The sequence below is a fragment of the Saccoglossus kowalevskii genome, chromosome 18 (assembly GCF_978046115.1).
Source record: "Saccoglossus kowalevskii chromosome 18, keSacKowa6.1, whole genome shotgun sequence".
Taxonomy (NCBI): Eukaryota; Metazoa; Hemichordata; class Enteropneusta; family Harrimaniidae; genus Saccoglossus; species Saccoglossus kowalevskii.
Genome location: NC_140658.1, coordinates 25,622,251 through 25,643,259, shown reverse-complemented (window position 1 = coordinate 25,643,259; position 21,009 = coordinate 25,622,251). Strand labels below are relative to the sequence as shown.

At 34.7% G+C, this 21,009-nt stretch overlaps 1 protein-coding gene and 1 long non-coding RNA gene across 2 annotated transcripts in view; one reads left to right on the top strand and one right to left on the bottom strand.

Moving 5' to 3' along the window:
• LOC146731978 (uncharacterized) overlaps positions 1–21,009 on the bottom strand; it is a 107,143-nt gene that overhangs the window by 26,901 nt on the left and 59,233 nt on the right. The gene's annotated exons all lie outside the window — the stretch shown is intronic.
• The window catches only part of LOC100378128 (uncharacterized), a 118,985-nt gene that overhangs the window by 51,142 nt on the left and 46,834 nt on the right, over positions 1–21,009 (top strand). Inside the window, exons 50-75 of the mRNA XM_085492741.1 lie at positions 548–678; positions 864–991; positions 1,085–1,273; positions 2,049–2,278; positions 3,414–3,663; positions 4,360–4,554; positions 5,223–5,455; positions 6,230–6,354; positions 6,958–7,082; positions 7,632–7,826; positions 8,138–8,352; positions 9,318–9,448; positions 10,038–10,159; positions 11,046–11,258; positions 12,176–12,393; positions 13,241–13,386; positions 13,679–13,815; positions 14,351–14,566; positions 15,332–15,549; positions 15,657–15,790; positions 16,010–16,146; positions 16,473–16,664; positions 17,000–17,211; positions 18,078–18,205; positions 18,477–18,598; positions 19,703–19,897. Coding sequence (XP_085348867.1) covers positions 548–678; positions 864–991; positions 1,085–1,273; positions 2,049–2,278; positions 3,414–3,663; positions 4,360–4,554; positions 5,223–5,455; positions 6,230–6,354; positions 6,958–7,082; positions 7,632–7,826; positions 8,138–8,352; positions 9,318–9,448; positions 10,038–10,159; positions 11,046–11,258; positions 12,176–12,393; positions 13,241–13,386; positions 13,679–13,815; positions 14,351–14,566; positions 15,332–15,549; positions 15,657–15,790; positions 16,010–16,146; positions 16,473–16,664; positions 17,000–17,211; positions 18,078–18,205; positions 18,477–18,598; positions 19,703–19,897 — 4,537 coding nt within the window. The remainder of the gene's footprint in view (positions 1–547; positions 679–863; positions 992–1,084; positions 1,274–2,048; positions 2,279–3,413; positions 3,664–4,359; positions 4,555–5,222; positions 5,456–6,229; positions 6,355–6,957; positions 7,083–7,631; positions 7,827–8,137; positions 8,353–9,317; positions 9,449–10,037; positions 10,160–11,045; positions 11,259–12,175; positions 12,394–13,240; positions 13,387–13,678; positions 13,816–14,350; positions 14,567–15,331; positions 15,550–15,656; positions 15,791–16,009; positions 16,147–16,472; positions 16,665–16,999; positions 17,212–18,077; positions 18,206–18,476; positions 18,599–19,702; positions 19,898–21,009) is intronic.

The window sequence follows — 21,009 nt, the reverse complement described above, 5'->3', positions numbered from 1 at the left end:
GGAAAACTTTGATTCTGTAAGCAGTACATGTATATGTTGGAGGTTATTGTCATTTTCATGAAGGACAAAAACTTGTAATACTTTGGGAACAGCGTTGAGCACTAACCAGTTTTTTCACAGACTTGCCTATTTGCATTTAATAGTAAATGTATACATTAGTGAACAATTTGCATGATTTCACATTGTGATCTTCGTATATGGCTACACTCATTTTATAAATTTCTGTGTGTGTGTGTGTGTGCGTACTTGCCTACAGCAGCTCCTGGCATCTCATTTTTGAGCAATTTTTCTATCACATCATGAATGTAGCCATACTTTGACACAACTGCTTGAGGGGCCTGCTACCTAGACGCGCCAACCCATAATTGTGTATGAGAGTTTTGGGTTATGTGAGAAGGAAATGTTAGAGTCACACTCTATTTATTCTGAAGGCATACACTGCTCAGTGGTTCTTGTGCTTTGTACCAGTTGTACATGATACCTCATATACATTGTGCTCTTGAACTATCAAGTAATACATCCCTGTGATTTTTGTCTTCTCTACTAGGATTGGCGACATCATGAATATGGTTGGACAAGAACTTGGGAACAATTCCGTATGGCTGGAAGTACTACGAAACATTCATATTATGGAGTACTTCCTGGATCTTACAGACAGGGGCCTCGATGCCATGACAGGCAAGTCCAGTTGAATACAATGATTCAAATTTATATTGTAATATTAACTCTTGGTGTTGATAGCGCAATCAACAAATTGTCTAATTTAATGGTGGCAAACAAAACTTGAAGAATTTGAATTGGTGTTGATAGCGCAATCAACAAATTGCCTACTTTTATATGTAAGTTTTCTACCCTCCTTGCAGATGGAGAGTTGGTGTTTGGGAAATTGCTTGAAAACCAAACAAAGTTAGTCTCATTGATGGAAAATTCACTCGGCCTGTCTCCCGAGAGTGCAATGGATCTTCTATCTGCATCACTGAATCCCGAAAAGGTAACTAAATTTTACAATTTTGCTGATTTTCGAAAATCTTGAACATTTGTCTTTTGAGAAATAACATAATTGTGTTTTTATTCAATCATGCAGCTGTTTGAACTGATGGATCCAGTCATGTGGGACACCATGGCATGTGATGCCGATTTACTTTCTGAAGTATTTAAATTTCCACCAACTGTAAACACAACGGCTTTAGTCAACGCTTTGTGTGGCGCGAACTTCACAGGTCTCGCTAATGCACTTGCCGAGGATTTGAATGTACATCGGTTGTTGAAGCTGGTAAGTAAACATTTCTTGTATATCTAATTAATTACAGTGAATACATAAAGATTCAATCAATACTTCATGTGTAATAATTGTAATTAACATTTGATTAATTATCGATTGCCCTAATCATTAGAAATTATACGGGCAAATTGCCCCTTAACCACATCTTCTTACTCGATCTGATTCTATCATTTCAGGTGAGTAAAATTAGGTACCGGTTGTTAATTAAAACTGCAGCCAACTCATGGTTATAGCTGCTCAGCAGATTATGTACAGTCTCTGTACTTTTACCTATTATTTGAAAACAAAGATTATCATGTGTTCAGACCCTCATAGAAGATTTCAACGCTTAGGGAGTAAATTAATGCTCCATAGGTTGTTGTAAATTTTTCAGTTTTACAAGTATATCAGTATTCATATTTGATTTTATTAGATAAGTGTAAAATTCTTCTTTCCAAGAATTGTGGGAGTTCATTTGCCTAACAATAAAACCTAATTTATCTAATCATATTTGGAACAATAGCTTCATTAACATAAGAATGATTATTGTGTTCTTTGAGCTTACAACCACCATGCTCAAAGATTCCCTGGGAGAACCCTGGTATAATGACAGGTATATAATTATAGGCATGATTTTCAACTGAAGAAAGAAAAACGATATCTTAATTTCATAAATTATATAATATAAAGTATAAATAATTTGGTATAATGTTTGTATCAGACCATAGTTAATTGCATTCACCATATATTAGGTTTCTCAAATATTATTTACTATATTTGTTTTCAGCTTGATCCAGCTACAATGGAGTACCCAATGCCACCAGTTGATTGGGTGGATGTAATCTACAAGATGCTTGGTGTGTATGAAAAATTGATGAATACAATGAACTCAACAATGCCCATCGCAGTACCACCAATGTTTGGAGACATGTCGCTGTTCAATTTCAACTCTTCAGATATATGGGCTGACCTCAGTCGTCTGCTGGGTGATAATATGACAATGGTAGACCCTATGAGGTAAATATATTATGCTTGTTTTAAGTGACTGTATAAGTGACGTTGTTGAATATTATTTTCTTACATGTGATGGAGTTTGCTATACAGCTTGTGTCATTCATGAACTCTTTGGGAAACATCTACCAATTTTCATCACTTGTACACTTTATTCAGTATGTATAATACATGCTATTTTTCGATACAGAGTACAGTTACGCAATCATATCGTTGTTAATTCTCTATAGACATGTTTATGTTATGTATATGTTAGTTCAATTGCACTAAAAAATACCTGTGTAATATATCTAGACATTGCTCATCTAAGAGGTTTGCTCTTGCTCATCTAAGAGGTTTGCCCTTGCTCATCTAAGAGGTTTGCTCTTGCTCATCTAAGAGGTTAGCTCTTGCTGATCTAAGAGGTTTGCTCTTGCTCATCCAAGAGGTTTGCTCTTGCTGATCTAAGGGGTTTGCTCTTGCTGATCTAAGAGGTTTGCTCTTGCTCATCCAAGAGGTTTGCTCTTGCTGATCTAAGAGGTTTGTTCTTGCTCATCTAAGAGGTTTGCTCTTGCTCATCTAAGAGGTTTGCTCTTGCTCATCTAAGAGGTTAGCTCTTGCTCATCTAAGAGGTTTGCTCTTGCTCATCTAAGAGGTTTGTTCTTGGTGATCTAAGAGGTTTTCTTCTGATGATCTAAGAGGTTTGCTCTTGCTCATCCAAGAGGTTTGCTTTTGGTGATCTAAGAGGTTTGCTCTTGCTCATCCAAGAGGTTTGCTCTTGCTCATCTAAGAGGTTTGCTCTTGCTCATCTAAGAGGTTTTCTCCTGATGATCTAAGAGCTTTGCTTTTGCTCATCTAAGAGGTTTGCTCTTGCTGATCTAAGAGGTTTGATCTTGCTCATCCAAGAGGTTTGCTCTTGCTGATCTAAGAGGTTTGTTCTTGCTGATCTAAGAGGTTTGCTCTTGCTCATCTAAGAGGATTGTTCTTGCTCATCTAAGAGGTTTGTTCTTGCTCATCTAAAGTTCCAAGCATTGAAATGACTAGTGTACATAATTATCAAGGGATGACTAGAAACACCTTTAAGAGAAGGCTCTGTGAAGGATAAATGCAAATGAATACAGTGTACAAACTTTTTATATTATTATTACTTTTGTGTTTGTAGCTTTGGTCCAATACTGGATGAACTAATAGCGATATTCAGTGTAAACGATACCGTCTCAGAGTACATTGAATCGATTAGCCAATTGAGTGAATGGATAACCAGTGAATTAGAAGGTATATCAAGCAAACCAATGACTCTGGGTAACTTGTTTATGAACACAAGTGCATTGTCTAATGTGTTAAAGGAGAGTTTCTCCCTCACACCAGATCTGATAGACTCGCTGTTTGAAATGGAATTATCACCAGCACAGGTATGTTACAAATAATGCAATATTAATTGCCAGGGTTTTTAGAGAGGTAACTGACCAAATTAACTTTAGTGTCAACATTTTTCAACAGAAAGCTCAAACACAGGAAAACCTGTGTATAGCGACTGTTCAAGCTACTTAAAGAATTGTCTTTATAGACAAGTGTTTTTATACAGGGGTTGATTAATTAATTTGTGAATGAAAATCTGATAGTATCTCGGTTTAAGGGGGTGATTTATCGATGGATGATTGAAGTGGTGAATAAATAATGAGAATAAATAATTTACCATATTTGCTCTATTAGTAGCACATGTACATGTATTTCTATTGTCAAAATATGCTTGTTTTGATTAAATTGAGAAAGACAATGTTAAACACTTAATGAAATTACCTTTCATATTTTTGGTCTTTATACACAGGTATACATTTGACCAAACCATTGCCAAAAAGGCAGTCAGTGTTCACATTAGACAGTTCACTTGTACATGCATTGCATTGGGCTGCATAAAGGTGGTCACTCTCGCAAGTGGTCTTTATATAAATGTGGCCAGTAAAACAAGTTTGACTGTTTACAAGTGACTAACATCATGCTAATTGTATAATGTCCAGACCTACTCTCAATCATTTCAAATTTTCATTAGTATAATGTACTTTTACTTTGTTTTAACATATGAAAACATTGTATACTTTCTATTTTAGTTGACACAACTTCTTACTAGTGAGTCAGAACAACTTGCAGCTCAGTTATGCAACCACACAATACCTGATATGTCAATGATGTACATGGCGGAAGAGATACCTGAAGACCTTCGAGCGGCTTTATGTGATACCAACACTACTCAACTATTGGAAGAACTGATTGGGCAATTGGACATGATGAACATTTTGACTGAGGTAGGTTGCAATACTTGTATGCTCTGCTTGGTGTCTGTTGTTTTGTGCTATTTCAATTCAGTGTCGGATTTCTCAACTTGGTGTAAATTTAAATGGTTTGCTTCCTTATCTGAAATTTAAAGTAAACCTACTTTTAATTGTATTGAAGGTTTTTTATATTTAATTACCAGTAAAAACATTTGGAACACTGAAAAGTATGTTTAAAGTATATAATGAGCATTAAACGTATACATATTAAAAGGGCAGTTGTCGTTGCGCTGTGCTTAAATTTCATGTAAACAAACAATGTGATTTACACGTAGCTATCAGTCCCATAGTGAACTGGATGCTGCGCAATGACCATCGCCTTATAACCAAAAGTGCTCGTGAATACAGGGACGGGCAACTGCCTTGTGTTGCATTAAGTAAACATATCTGCCATTTCATACTTTTCAAGTAGTTTATGTATTCTGCTTTTAAGAATATGCTGTGTCAAATATGTTTACATTAGTTAAATACTGCATGTCCTGTGGTGCAGACTTATTTTTGTTGAAAATCAATGTAGTGAGCACTCATCTTTTGTTGCTCTACAGTATCAATTAAAATAATATTAATTAACATAGAAAGGCAAATCATTAAACACTAAAACATGCAACACTACTAATATGACTCTGACCCAACCTTTATAGTTCTGGGGACTGTGGAACGTAACCAAGGACGAGTTTGATAACACAAGATCAAACCTGACGAATGAGATCGATAAGATATTACGATTGTTGAATGGATTCGAAACGCTACTGACCGACCCACTGGCGATCAATGAAGAGTTTTTGAAGATGTTCAATGTATCAACACTTGACGAATTAGTAGGACAATTTGAAGACTACATCAATGGTGTGATGAGTAACCGAAGCATACCAAGGTAAATTACTTTTTACTAAGTATATACTTTAAATCGTTTTAATTTCACAATTTCGTAGCCGGTGAAAATTGGGAAATTTTGTAGCCGTGAAAATTCCTCTAGGGTTATACAATACAGACTTTTGTGTAATTTTGTCAAAACGAATGCCATAACTTCATCAAATCGCACAAATTAAAGGCAGTTTTGGTCGCAAGCATTCAGATTTTGTGGGAATAAACAACATAGGTGGCCCATATGCATAGGACCCACTTCAAATGCAGACATACCGATAACTTTAATTAAGGAACTTTTACTGTACATTTATGTTGTATGTCAACGTGCACATTTTCTCATTCTGCTGTTCATTCATTCTGTTTTATACCTACATTGTACGATATTTGCAGTTCAAAACATAAACATTACTTACAGTGGTAACTACCGAGGTAGTACTTCATCCTTACAAAACAACTTCAACTGTAACCATACATGACAATTGTTTGGATTTACTACGTTACTTGTAAATATGCAACGGACTTTTACTAGTAATATTTCTCTAAAAAGTGGTCACTATAAAGATATGAACATACATTGTTGTGTGAGTCTGATAACAGAGCTACTTTGAGTAACTGATTCATGTGTAAATAGAAACGCATTGTCTTGTCCATCTTGGTGTTTACTATCGGTAGTTATTGTGTAGTATATCTTTTTAAATCCAGGCTATTCTATTATTTTAGAACGTCAATTGTAAAGTCATTACCACTCTGGTAATTCTTTTCACTGTCTTTTTCGTTTCAGCGTGGTTGATATGCTACAACAAATTGAAAATGGTCTAAAGTACACGGAAATCTGGGGATTAATCCAGCCGCAGTTGGAAGTGTTTAATCTAATTATTGAGGGCATGGTAGAACAGCTACAAGCAGGTAAGAAGATCTTACTAAACAATAAACATGTTCTGAGTTGTTGCTAAATGGGTGAGTTTTTTTTTCAACCAGTCATTCATAAGCTTGTTTGCTTCAGTTTTTCACAATTTCAATAGAAATTTGTCCCCCAGAAATATGAAATGTACATACAGATACAAAGATGTTATAAATTATATTTTGTCTAACTTCATTGGGGGTGTATAAATGGAAAACATGTTTTTAGTATTTTTGTAAACTTTCAAAGGTATCATGGATGCCTTAATTTGAACAAAACTGAAACTGGTGTGGTAGTAAAACATCTTCTTAACTGAATCAATATCATTGAGTTCGTCAGAATTTTCCAACAAATTGGAATAATAATGTCCGCTATTGAGAAAAATTTGGAGGTATGAAAAAAACCTTGTTATTTTCATTTTCATGGTAAATGTCTCAAAGATCGCTATTTTCATGGGTGTTTGACACATTTTTAGTGCAAAAAGTAACCATACTTATCTGTCTGGTTTTGTGACCAAAATGAAGCTATATGGTAAAAAAATCAAGGAAATCTGGTGATTTGTTTTAATGATCACTTAATACCACAATACAATATTATTTTTCTCACAGACTTTGATTCCCAGATGTTGATAGGGAATTCCACTTTGCTATGGCAGTATATCGAAGACGCATTGGATGCAAGTCAATACCCAATGGATCAGACATTGCTTGCAAATTTGTTTGATGTTTGGAAGGTAAGTTAAAATCATATTATTTTGTTTTGGCTCAACAAACAGTAATAGCTTTTCAAGACTATAAATTTATTTCACTTTCTTAGCAAATATTTGGGATCATTTCTTCTCAAAAACCACAAAGCAGATTGTTTTTATATGTACATGTACCAGAAACACACCTCTATTTTAGTCCTCATTTAGGAACTATTGAATTGTGCACATGTGCGTATTCAGAGCCATTTCACAGACATTCTTTGTCCGATCACATTCAAGCTTAACACACAGACCGTGTATGATGAAAAACATATGCAAGTTGGTTTTCATTACCAGTTGATAGTATATGGCCGACTTGTGGCCATTTTGGTGTTCAAAATTGCTAAATTACATTCTGATACTTTATATGTGTCTGTGTTATATTGGGATTCAATCAAACATTGAATTGACTGCCTTTAGTTGACTGGCAATCATTTGGTACCATGCTAATGGTAGTTTATCAGTATGTGCAATTATTATCACCGCATTTTTTAACGGAACCATAATTAAATTCTAATTTATCTATTCATGTTACAGCTGGCTGATATATACAACACGGGACGATGGAATGAGGTGTTCTGTGACCTTGATGCGTTTGTTGATTTTTTTCCTTATACTGAACCATTCAACGTTACTGCTATTCAAACTAAAATGTGCACCCTCAATGTAACACAGTTCTTTGACTTGGTCGGGAGTGATGTAGGAATTGATGTCTTAGAGATGGAAAAATGGGTGAGTATGCGTTATTTCAGTGATGACTGGCAGCGTAGTGATCGCAGACCATGAGGTCACGAAGTCACGAGTGCAAATCCCACCTAGGGTTGAGCATAAAAATGCTATCAACATCATTACTCTTGTCGAGTATGCGAGAGTCATTCATTTTTATGTGATTGTAATTTAGCAAGTTTCTTGGGTGAGGGTAAAACTAACCTGTCTCACAATGGCCTAATTCTAAATAATTCCAGTTTTCAACCAGGTTCGGTTGATGCCAGGATAGTATTTTAAAAAAAATGGTATATTCATACACACTTATTTGTTTCTAGATGTCCCGACTACTCGCTCCTAACGTCAGTTTTGCAAATTTACCAAAATTTGACTGGGCCGACATGGTCGAAAATATCGAACAACTTCTGTATCTCTTTGAAGAACTAATGACATTTACTCCAGCTCATGACTATATGGACACTGGAAATATGACGGAAATGATGGATCTATTAAAACGATACAATGAGGCACTACAGAACTATAATGTTGATATGTGAGTATACCTCCAAAAGCAATTTGTCTTAGTTTTATTGAAATTTTAACTGGTGTGATCATTAAACGTCATTAAATGTGTAAAACAGATGAAATGTGAATAATGTGATATCTGACATTACTGTCAATTTCAAATGCATTACTGTTGTGGCTTTCAGTGATTTTTTCTGAATCTCACAGTGATGAATTATCTGAACAAAGCCTACACCACAGTAGATATGAATATTTGTTTTGTAAGTGATCACATGATGTAATGCTTCATAATTAGTTACAACTGTATATCATTTGAAATAAATGCTGCCACAAGAATTTTCAATGGTGATAAAAACGTTCAGTTTATTGAAATTAGAAATGGATTATGTGAATTGGTCTCAACCGTTTGAGCACCATTGTCAACTTTTGGTACATATACAAAAATGATTGTGTACAATCTGCTCCACCTCACATGAAATATTGATGAAAGTTGGCAACATTTTTGATCAAAAACTAAAAAGGAATAACTGAACTCAGCTGTATGGTCCAAAATGTGGTTGAAATGTAGCCAAAATTTTACAAAATGTGAAAATTTTGACACTGAATCTTGTATGGAAATCAGTTTATCATGGATATCCATAATTTCACATTTAGAGAGATATTTTACCGTAAACCTCACAACTATGAATGATATGCATGTGTGACATTTTTCATATATTATATGCCCAATTAAAAAATAAATACTGTGAAATACTTTATTTTAGCTGGAAGTAATTTTCGCTGAAAAGACTTTTTGGATGTTTTGTACGGAATTTATTTTCACTGATTTTTGACAAGTTGAATAAAAAATATAGGAAAAAAAGTATATTTATTTGCACTGAATCATTTCTTCAGCGAAAATAGCGAAAATTAATTCCAACCGAAAATAAAGTATTTTACAGTATTGTATTTTGAGAGAATTATTATTTTCACCTCAATCTATCTTTTTTGTAGGATGATTGAGTTGTTTAGCAGTTTAGATTCTATGCTTAGTAATGATGGTATGTGGGGAAACTTTAAAGGTTACATGGACTCCATTGCAACTATAGCAGAATGGTTCAACAATAGAGTGGACGAGCTTGAAGGTAATTTATTTTCAAAACGTATTGTACATTGGGGTGCGTTGACGAGCATAGTCATTCAATAAATTAATATTTTCAAAATAACTGTTTAAGTTCTAGTTATATATACAGGGGTTTCACAAATGCATTTAATAATAATAATAATAATAATTTATTTACCTAGAAAATATTTCATACAATACTCAAAATTGTACATGCAGTCTAGGTGAAATGAAATCTGAAATAGCTTAAAAGCTAGTCGAGTCAGATCAGGCCATTATCCTGTAACAACAGGCCAAAATAATTAAATAAAAAGGCTCTCGGCAGTGCGAACCGCTGCAGCGAGGCTGGCGTAGGCGATCAGGGGGCAGAGAGTAGACAGCCAATTTGGGCTTGTAGCAGGCTATATGGCAGGTGGCCTGCTCTTAATGAATCCCCTGTATATACTGGTAGTTAATAAAATTATTATTATTTTGGTTATTCAATAAAATTATAATTACTTCAGTGACATCATTATATGATACTGCAGTCGTGTGTGCGAGTGCATGAATAAATTGAATATCATAACTGTATGAATTGTGAAGAAATACTTTTTTTTCACTATGTTTTGCAGGGTTTAATTTCAACTTGACAAACCTGTTGAAAAACAAAACTGCTACGTTTGAGACTCTAACAAGTATGATGTCCCCAGAGACAGCTGAGGTGTTCAGAAAAGCTTTGATTAATCCTTCCAATGTAAGTATTAGTGGTGTACTCTTTTAATACAGTATGACCATTGCATACAAGTCAGTAATCGCACCACATGGCATCAGTATGTCTGTGTGTGTGCGTGCGTGTGTGTGTGTACTTGGATTGCTATATGTTGCGAGGACAAAAATACAGATATATAGCTACTTCCGAGGACATACACACCTTCCGAGGACCTTTTTCATAGTCCTCGGAAAACATAATTTATATTAATAGTTAATTCGATTATTAATACGTTTTGCGTAGCTTAGGTTTAGTATCGGGGGAAGGTATGGTTCACGTTATATTAATATTAATATAATTATACCATACCTTACCCCGATACTAAACCTAAGCTTCACAAACATTTCTATGTTCAGTCACGGGATATTCAACTCTTGTTTAATTAAACTTAATTAAAATGCAATTCTCCATTGTATTGCATTGTAATTGAGTTTAATTAAACTCCAATTAAAACGCAACCCTATATAGGAACGCGTTTTAATCGAGTTCATATCGCAACTATATTAAAAGTTAATTCAACTATATTAAAAGTTAATTCAATGGTGGCTCCACAATTCATGGGACACCTGTATGTGTGTGTGTGTGTGTGTGTGTGTGTGTCTCAATCAATCTCTGTACTTCAGTCTAGTTTCCAATGTGAGTGCAATGAATGCATGCATGTGATATTACCGTGTGTCTATTGTACCGGTATATAAGCCAATCATCATACCATATGACATTGATGAATCTCTGTACTACAGTACTGCCAATAGTATATTAATGTATCAGCGGCTGGAACTGAGACTTAAAATGAAGCTCCCAGCAGTCTTCCATGAAATAAATACGCAATATTAAGTACTTAATTGACCTGAAAACTTTTTTTTATTTTCAGTTTATGCAATTTATGAATATAAATCAGTTCCAAGCTAATGTGTGTGATCAACAATGGTTCAACTACGTTCTCCAATTCCCGTCTGACGTGAGTGAGGATGAGATTGCCTCACTACAGGAGACTTTGTGCAATATTGCAAAGAATGAAACTGCATTTAATGAGCTAACGTATGCATTCTTTGAGCAGTTTGATCTGTTGTCGTTTTATAATGAGGTGAGAAACTTTGACCACACACACAATATGCTATAGCAGGGGTTTTTCTAGAAAAAAAAACTGCAAGAGAGAGCACTGCAATTTAGCGGCGCCACCAAGTGGGGGAGATAGGGCTCTCCCTACCAAGGTGTGGGAGTTTTTGATAATTCTCAGTTAAAATGGAGCATTCTATGGCTTCCTTGGGGCCAAAATTACTATCAGACAGGTCACAGTTGAAGACTGTGGCCACATGTGATCCCTGGTCAATCAGAATTTTATGGTTGCCAGAGGATCTGCTCCCCAGGGTAAGGGGGTGCATGGCCATGGCATGAGGGCGCTGCACCCCTGTTCCCTTGTTTAAAGAAAATCCCTGCTATAGTGCAGCCATGGATGAATGTACTGTGTACAATGTGATGTTTCATCTTCTAATCAACACATACACAGGAATGGTGGGTCTTTATATTATAAAGCCAGATGTGTACCATAATGTTTAGGGTGTCCATGTATGAAGCATCATGCAGGGAGATGACGGGTTAGACTTCCATTGTTAGTCAGCCACTCAGCAAAGATGGCAATAGAACTATCTGCCCACTTACCATAATCACAAAAATAATGTGCATTTGGATTGGATGTAAAGCTGTGTATCCCAGCGTCCTTGTCACAAGATGATTGATTGGAATTTACCCCAATGAGGGTGCTGTGGGAGATTAGACTGGCTGGCTTCGATCAATTTAATCTGAATACAAAATATAATTATATAACTGAAGGTATAACAAGTGCATTTTTGCATTACGCTAAATACGTCTATTTCTTATAAAATTGATAAATGTACCAGTTTTCGAAGGTGTCAAAATGCAATTTTTAAGACATGGTCTATAATTACCATTGCACAAATGCACCAGCACAGTTGATGCAAATAATGTTATTCTATTCTACAGATTGCAGCTATGATGAGTGGTAATATAGGCACTGATTTCATCGCATGGACAGCATTGGTAGAAGAACTACAGGAAGCAATGGACAAGATCAACATGATTCTTGAAAAGGATTTATTCAAGTATGGTAACCATTCAAATCCTTGGGATATGAACACATCCTTTATGGATAACTTTGTGCGTTCACTGAGAGAAATTCTTGTATTTATGTCTCCGGATGGGTAAGTTAATTATCTACTCGAAAAACACACTTGTATGAAGTGTGCATAATTAGTGTTCATTTAACAGACTTTGGTAGATTTCAGTTATCATTCAACATAAATGCATTAACACATATATACTAGCCATCAGTGATAACAGATCTACCGGTAATCACTATTAGCATGGTGGTTTTTGTTTTGAGGCCATAATTCAGGGTTGAACAACCTGGGCAAGTGGGACTCAAAATTCAATGGCTTAGAGTTGTTCACTTATGGATTTAAATTGGGGGGGGGGGACTTGGTTAAGGTTCACATTGCTTGTGTTTAAGCTGGTTGACACTATGATAGTGCATTAAACTGCCATTTGATAAATGGCTGCAGGTGGCTGCACAGTCCTGTCATAGATAAAAGCCGCACCCACTTTTTTTGAACAATTGAGATCCAAAAATTCACCATTTCTCATATGAGTAGATGTTTTAATAGAGGTCACATCCCCTCTGTATCATTGTACTACTGTAAAAGGATTAATCATTCACTGGGTTTTAATTTTGCTTATTTCGCTGACTGGAAAATGCGCTAAATTGAAACCCAGTGAATATGTAAAATTTAGCATAGAACACATTATCTAAATGATAAAACCGTGAATTTAAACCCCATGGAATATGCCTAAAATGGTAAATCAGCGAAATTTAAACACAATGAAAATTAGTCATTTTACAGCATTTTAATATTACAGATTAAAGTATACATTTTTGGTATACTGTATCATTTAACTAATTATGCACTACTAATTGAGTAAATACGCTATTTTTAGTGTGTTACATGTAGCACCATTTTACAATACTTCTATTTTCTTTTTTTCTTATAGATTCCAGAACGCTACCTCCCCTATGTGCAATATGGTGATGCCTTGGATCGGCAATACTACTATGTGGATGGAATATGTGGAGCCAAAACTGATTCGTGATGCACACTTCATGCGAATAATAAATGAGAACATTGTAACAATGGAAGGTAATGAATATAGCTTTCTATGGAATGAATGAATAAATAAATGAATGAATCTAAAAAAATGCATTGATTGATAAATAAATGAATGAATAAATAAATAAAAAAATCAACACAAAATGAATGAAATACATACGTGTATGAATGACACTGAATAAGTAAACATAAATCAATGGATAGAAGAAATAATAAACAAATGAATGAATGAATGAATGAATGAATGAATGCAACAAAATTAAAAAATTGATTAAATTTAGTATTTTAGAATGAACTAATATATTCTGTTTATTTTTTTTAGAGAACATTTTAGAATCAATTGCTCTACAAGACAATATGACAATGACGATTCAGTTTGCAATGGAAACGGTCATCGTGCTGCCGGGAATGATTGACGCATCTATCCAGATTATGAGTGATCCAAGGATGTTACAGCTGGCAAGTTTCAATTATGACCATTTTTTTGTAAATTTGAATCCGATGAAAAAAAAAATTACATAAATGAAGAGTTGCCATCTCTACAAATAGTTTGAATGAGTTCGCATTTTTAATTGTATACTGTAAAATATTTTATTTTCGATTGTAATTAATTCTTGCTGAACGAATGATTCAGTGAAAATAAAATCCAGTAAATATGTCTTTTTTCTTATATTTTACATTCAACTCATCACAAATCAGTGAAAATAAATTCCATACAAAACACCCAAAAAAAAACTTTCAGCGAAAATTAATTCCAGCTAAAATAAAGTATTTTATAGCATGCATTATATTATGTCTGCCGATAGATGAGTTATAATATTTTATTTTATTGAGGCGATTAAAGTCACGCCTGTAACTTTCACATTGTAACTTGTTCCCCCAGGTTAGTGGGGTATATTTCTTTAGAGAAATGGAAATAAAATAATAATAATAAATTATTGCAAAGTTTTTAAATACTAAAAATATATTAATAATAATTTTTACATAATTTTAGTATATGAATGCCAGTATGCAGCTCATTGATATGGGAGAGGATGCTGCAGCATTAATTGTGTGTGACAAACTAAGTCTGAATATGATGATAGGAGCCCCCAGTAATCTTAATGTGTCTGCCATCTCAACTGTATTATGTGGCATGCAGAGAATTCGTTCCACTGAGTTGATGAAACAATCAATGGAGATAATGGGTATACAGTCAATGTTTGAGGAGGTAAGCATCTATCTATGGTACAGTAAATTTGTTGCAACATTTTTCAATTTAAAATTTGTTATGGTGTATTTTATCCTTCCATGGTATATATTTCATACTCTGTGGTATATGTTATACTCTTGTGGTATATGTTATACTCTGTGGTATATGTTATACTGCTGTGGTATAATTTATACTCCCATGGTGTATTTGATACTCCCACTATATGGTATACTGTATATTTCCATGGTATATATTTCATACTCTGTGGTATATTTCATACTCTGTTGTATATGTTATACTCCTGTGGTATATGTTATACTCCTGTGGTATAATTTATACCCCCATGGTGTATTTGACACTCCCTCTATATGATATACTGTATATTTCCATGGTATATATTTCATACTCTGTGGTATATTTTCTATTCTGTGGTATATTTTTTATCCTGCAATGTCATATGTAATGATATTGAAGACTTTGGAGGTGAGAGGGCATCCATTATCAAGGTCAAAATGTATAAAATGTCCGTAACATAGCAATAACGTAGATTCCATGGTTATCCGGGTAAGCGCCCATGCCCGGCCAAACATAGCAATAACATGGATAATATCAAAGGGTAGAAAAGCAAACTCGTTGGGCATCTCGGCAATTGCCTTTAATGTCTTGGTCTATGTTATGATCTTCCCACGCTTACATATACAGGGCATGCCATGTATAGTTTAACTAGGATTTACTGCAGACCTGCAGTATAACTTATACTCACATGATATATTTTATTTACAGATGATGTACATCTCCTTTGCACCAATAGAAGAGCTTGGATCGTTTAACTGCGAAGAATATGCAAATAGTATGCTTGAAATGCAAATCAATATGAATGATTTTGTTACTAGCATTATGAGTGGGAACCTTACCAGTGCCGTTTTCAATATGCCTCTACTGAATTTGGTTGATATAGCAACAGACCTCATGACTAAAGTTTCGCCAGATGAATTGCAGAGGTATGTAAACTTATATGATTGTATTACGAAAAAAACACAAAAAAAAACAAGATTATAAATTTTTATTGGTGTATGTGATTTGACATTTTTCATTTTTCTTTTCTCAGTGTTGCCGAAATGTTGACGCTTTTTGCCCCGTTATTTGACAACGAAACCCTGGCTTTGTTAGAAAACATGGATGCAATCATGCCTTATATGGGTATGATACAGAGGTGGATGGATGAGAGGATCAGGAACCAAAGTAGGTGTTTGCAAACTTAACTATAAAATAACTTTCATGAATTGTATTACTTTTAATAAATTTGAAATAAATTGAATAAATTTTTCTATTGTGTAACATTAAATGTTTACATTCATTTTTCAAAATAAAGTATAAATGACTTTTGGATTCGATTGAGTTCTTTCATGTGTATTTAGAATTACCGGTAACTAATTTTCATGTATATGTATACCTTTGTAGCTGTATCGAGCCTTCCTATTAGTTTCAAAGACGTATTTATTAACTCCAGTGCAGTGGAGCAGTACCTGAGGGAGGTACTGGAGTTGGACACATATTTGTTAAAAGTTATCATGAATTCATCCCTGAATACCGACGCTGTGAGTAATTATTTCACTTAAAGCGAGAGGGTCGCCACCTGCACACGTGTTGGAATTGAGTCTCAAGTGACGATAACAACACACGCTAAAAACGCAAAGGCTCATGGGTGGATGTTTGTTTGTAAACTATGACACGCTATGGCCATCTGACGCATGCGCAGGTGACGACTCCCTCGCTTTAAAACAAATTATATTATATTATAACCGAATTAAATTCGGATTTAAAATTTAAATGCCATTAATTCTTTATATAATGCAAAATTGCCTTAACTTTGTAAAGGTAATAATGACATCATCGAATTAATCGTTTTTTGTTTTTTTTCTAGTTACTGAATATGATTGGCTATGATCTCATGGAATATGAAGAGTACACATGTCAAAGCGCACTGGATGATCTAATCCTCTTCCCACCTGCAGTCAATGTTACAAGGGCCCTTAATGACCTCTGTATGCTGAATATATCGTCTGTGATGTTTGATTTGAGAACGTATATCGACGTGCCACAGCTTGTACTCGAGGTTTGTGCAATGAACTTTTATGAAGTCAAGAATGCATCAATAATTGTTGCCGTCAATAACAAAATCTGTTTTTTAGGGTAGAAATTTGCTATATTTTGAATGCTTAACTAGAAGATGGATGTAATGGATGGAATTATGATCGTCGTCAATAAAAAAAAAAATTTTTGTTGGTAGAAATTTGCTATAATTTAAACGACTGATTTGGGCATTTCATCATTAGAGGGCGCTTTATTACATTTTTTCTGGGAATTCACATACTTCCACAACCTATAGAGTAATTAAAACCTATCTATAACTTGTTGAAATGCTTTTTCTTGTTTCCATTTTACTCGTAGCTCGTTGAGCTCAAACCTGATCGCAGCGACGTTGACTATTCAGCTTTACTTGATGAACTACAAGAATTCATCAACGATGTTCGTCCAAGCGACGAATTCCTTTCCGATGTTGAGGAGATGTGGAGTGATCTACAAGGTGCTTTAGAGGAAGAAGAGGATGCTGCTAAGTTGATGTTACTTACTGATCAAAAAACCATAGATGTTATCATGCAGTACGTATACAGATGCCGCTTCTATCATATTTGTATTTTTAATATCAATGTTATTAGAAGTGCCTTCCTTTTAACCTTTTCACCACTAGACTTTCTCGCCTAAATTTTTCTGCACTTTTTTTTGTATTCTCCAATATTTCTGAAAAAGAACCCAAATTTTTCAGCCAACAGACAGAATTTGAGTCAATTTTCAGTTTTTACTAAAAAGATTTGGCTATTTTTGTCCCAATCTTCTGAAGGAAAATGCAGACTATAAATGGGACTATTTTGTGAATTTGTGATGAAAAGAGGGAACTGGTGGTGAAAAGGTTAACATATTTACTTGTGCCAAAATGCTTAGAACTTTTGTATGGTTTGTTTTGTTTGTTTTCTTTTGTATCTTCTTTTCTTGACTTTTTCTTCTAGTTTCTTCACATGACAGTGTGCATGGAAGTTTTAGGTGCTCTATAGTTGTTTAGTTACCATGGTACCATGCATGCGAAACATTGACCAACGTTGCCTCATTTCCTGTACCTGAATATGTTTTAGGCAGCTATACCAGCTTAATTTTGTACTGAACATATTGATTTTGTAATTGTTAATTTGAGTTAAGTTTACAGAATGTTTGTAAAATACAAAAAATGTATTTTTCATTCTCAGACACACAAAGAATCATGATAAATCATAATTTATAACACTTAGTTTCTAAACGTATATTGTAAAATATTTCCGGGGACATCAGAGGATTCAATGTGAGGCAAATGTGCTCACAACTGATTGTAAAATCAACATCCCTTTTTTTTAGTCGTCCCGTGCTTAGTCACCCATCTATACAGAACCGTATGACCCATGTATTACGAGTGTATCCATTTTTCGTTAATTTCTAGATTGGGAGATCTTCTGGAAAAGTTGGAACCCTTCCTGTATGACAACCCAGCCTACCAACAACTCCAAGAATTCTTCAACGCTTTCAAGACTCTACCATTTTTACGCGACTTGCTTGGCATTATTCCAGGTAATATCAGCAACATCATTTGGGGGGGGGGGGGGCATCACTGTGAAAATTGTTTGCAAGTATTCTGGGAGTTCTGGCAACTTAACAATTTCTTGATACTCATATTAATGAAGAACACTGCCTGATGACTCAGACTAGAGTTGGTTGATAAGTTTTGAGATCACTCTGTTTTACTCAACACATTTAATACTAACAAAACACCTACGCATGTACATGAAAGTGTATGTAACATTAATTGACTCAAAAAATATCTGTACATTTTTCTCAATAGATGTTAAGATGTCCGATTTAGTAATTGCTCCAAACAATTTCAAGGATTTCCTTGTGAAAGAACTAGGATTCTCCGAGAAGGTTGCAGAAGACTTACTCAACGCTAAAATCCGGTTTGATGAGGTTATTTTTTTATTTATTTTTAATATGGTTCATTGATTGTCTTAATCTAATCATGGAGGTAAAAAAAGAAGGAGCACCGATGCCTATTGTTTCCTTTGTGTACTATGATAGTTGGCGATTGTTTGCCAAGCAAACAATGCGCTGTCTGTTTTCCTGTTATCTGCATAATCCCTTAATGAGGATTACGTGGTTCGGAGTCTTCAGACAAACTTCGACAATCATCCGAATGAACTGCGCATGTGCAGAACCAGAGAAACAAACATGGCATCAGGCGTCGGGCATAACACGAGTTCCTATCGAAATTTCCGATATAGATTTTTCTGCGGAAGAATGGGCAGACTTGGCCGTAGTTGGGAATGAACTGGCTATTTTTCACCAGTCATTTTGTATATGTGGTGTTGAAGAGACAGAAAGCATGATTGCATGTGACGACAACGACTGCACAGTGACATGGTTTCATTGCCAGTGTGCAGGGTTGACAGCAAAAACTAACCGATGCACTGTTCAGCGTCCTACCATCGCACCAATTGTCGCGATTTTTGACAACTGCTCGCCGTCGCTCGCCAGATTTGACAGTGGTTTTCAAAAGCTGAGGATGCAAAGATTTTATAAAAAGTTAAATATTTTTGCGGAATTCTGTGGATCATATAAATAAAGTGTTCAAAAGCTGACTCGTCAGAGAGAATAAAATAGAGTCAATCTTCAACTACAAACGGGATTAAATGTCCAAGTGTCTAGTTTCCGGTGTGTAGTGTGAATGGTGACCTCTTGTTTTCAACAAAGGTCACTGCGCATGAGTAACGACCTCATTTATGGTCTGCGCAACTGATTTAATATTTCATCGGAAAATTGTTTCTGTGTAATCTGAATATTACCGTCAGTACACTAGTTTAAACAATCGCCAACTATCAATGAGTTCAAAGACCTGGAGCACAAAGGGATAAGGAGATTAACTTAGCAATAAACAATTGAATTTAATAGGCTTATTTTCCATCAGTGCTCCTTCTTTTTTTACCTCCATGATCTAATCATATGGAGTTGGAAGTTTATATTAAATGTTGTGATTACTTTGTGTGTCTGATTGCTGTTATTTTTATTTTGTAGTTTTTCAGCCCCAACAGCACTAAAATATCGGACATTGTTTGCACAGAAGAGGAGCTTTCTCAGCTGCTTGCGTTCCCGCCAGGTTATAACGTAACCGATGTTATTGACAATATTTGTATCGGAGATCAGAACTTGCTTATTAACATAACAACGGAAATTATAAGACAATTAAACATTGGGACTCTCATACAAGAGGTAGGGATAATTGTGCAGTATTTCAGAGGTGAAAAATTGTATATTTATGTACTTTAAATCACAGATGGATATATTCACAGATGTGTTTGATAATTAATTACTTTCTTGGATTGCCGATCGCTTTGTTTGTGAAGACAATTCTGAGAAAGTTTACTCGTTCAGATTATACTACATGCGTCTAAAGTTGAATTCACACTTAAATTTTCAAGTAAAACAGTTAAAAACATAAAATGTGTATAAAATAATATTGTTTTTTGCTAAAAAATATGAAATATTAAAAGTAGATGTCCAGCCATGATCTCCAAACACATTTCATTTTTGAATTACTGGAGGGTATTATGAATTAGAACATACATACGTACACCTATAATGAAATCATCAAGGACAAAAAAATTCTTTGGTCTCGGTGAAGTGTAATTGTTTACAAACTTTATTTTGCTTTATTCTGGAGGCCTGCTTAGAATTCATTTATTCCAACCACAATTATGAAATTTGATTGTATATATATATATATATTGGTCGGGGGGGGGGGTACCTTGCAGATTTGCAAAACAAGCTTAGAATGCAACTTTAACGATGATGACTGTATATTTTAAATTCTGAACCTCAATTGTATCATATTTTACTATGTGTTTCCATTCAGCAGTTATGTCACTGATAAATGTTGTGATTTCACTTTGTGGTGTTGTTTGAATATTAATTGCATACAAATTAAAATAAATATTTCTTGCAATGTCTAATTCCACTGGCAAAATCTTTTCAAAAAAAGGCTTAGGAAAAAAATGGACATCCAAGTAGGATGAGGGAAATTCATAGTCATTGTTTCCATGGAAACAAATTGTAATTAATTCACTCTGACAGCAAATTATCATTGTTATGCTTTTGTCACATTTTATAAAAATGAGCTGCATAATTTATTTCCTATTTTTTCACACTTTTTATCAAAATCTATAGTGAGTAGAAAATCATGTCCATTTGGTCAAAAATTAACCTACAAACAGGGATTGAAATAGAATTTTTCCCCTGCATGCACAGTGTGCACGTTGAATTTGAAATTTATCTGCACTAACTTGTTGTGAAATGCATGGCCACCAATTTTAAAGTTTTAATAA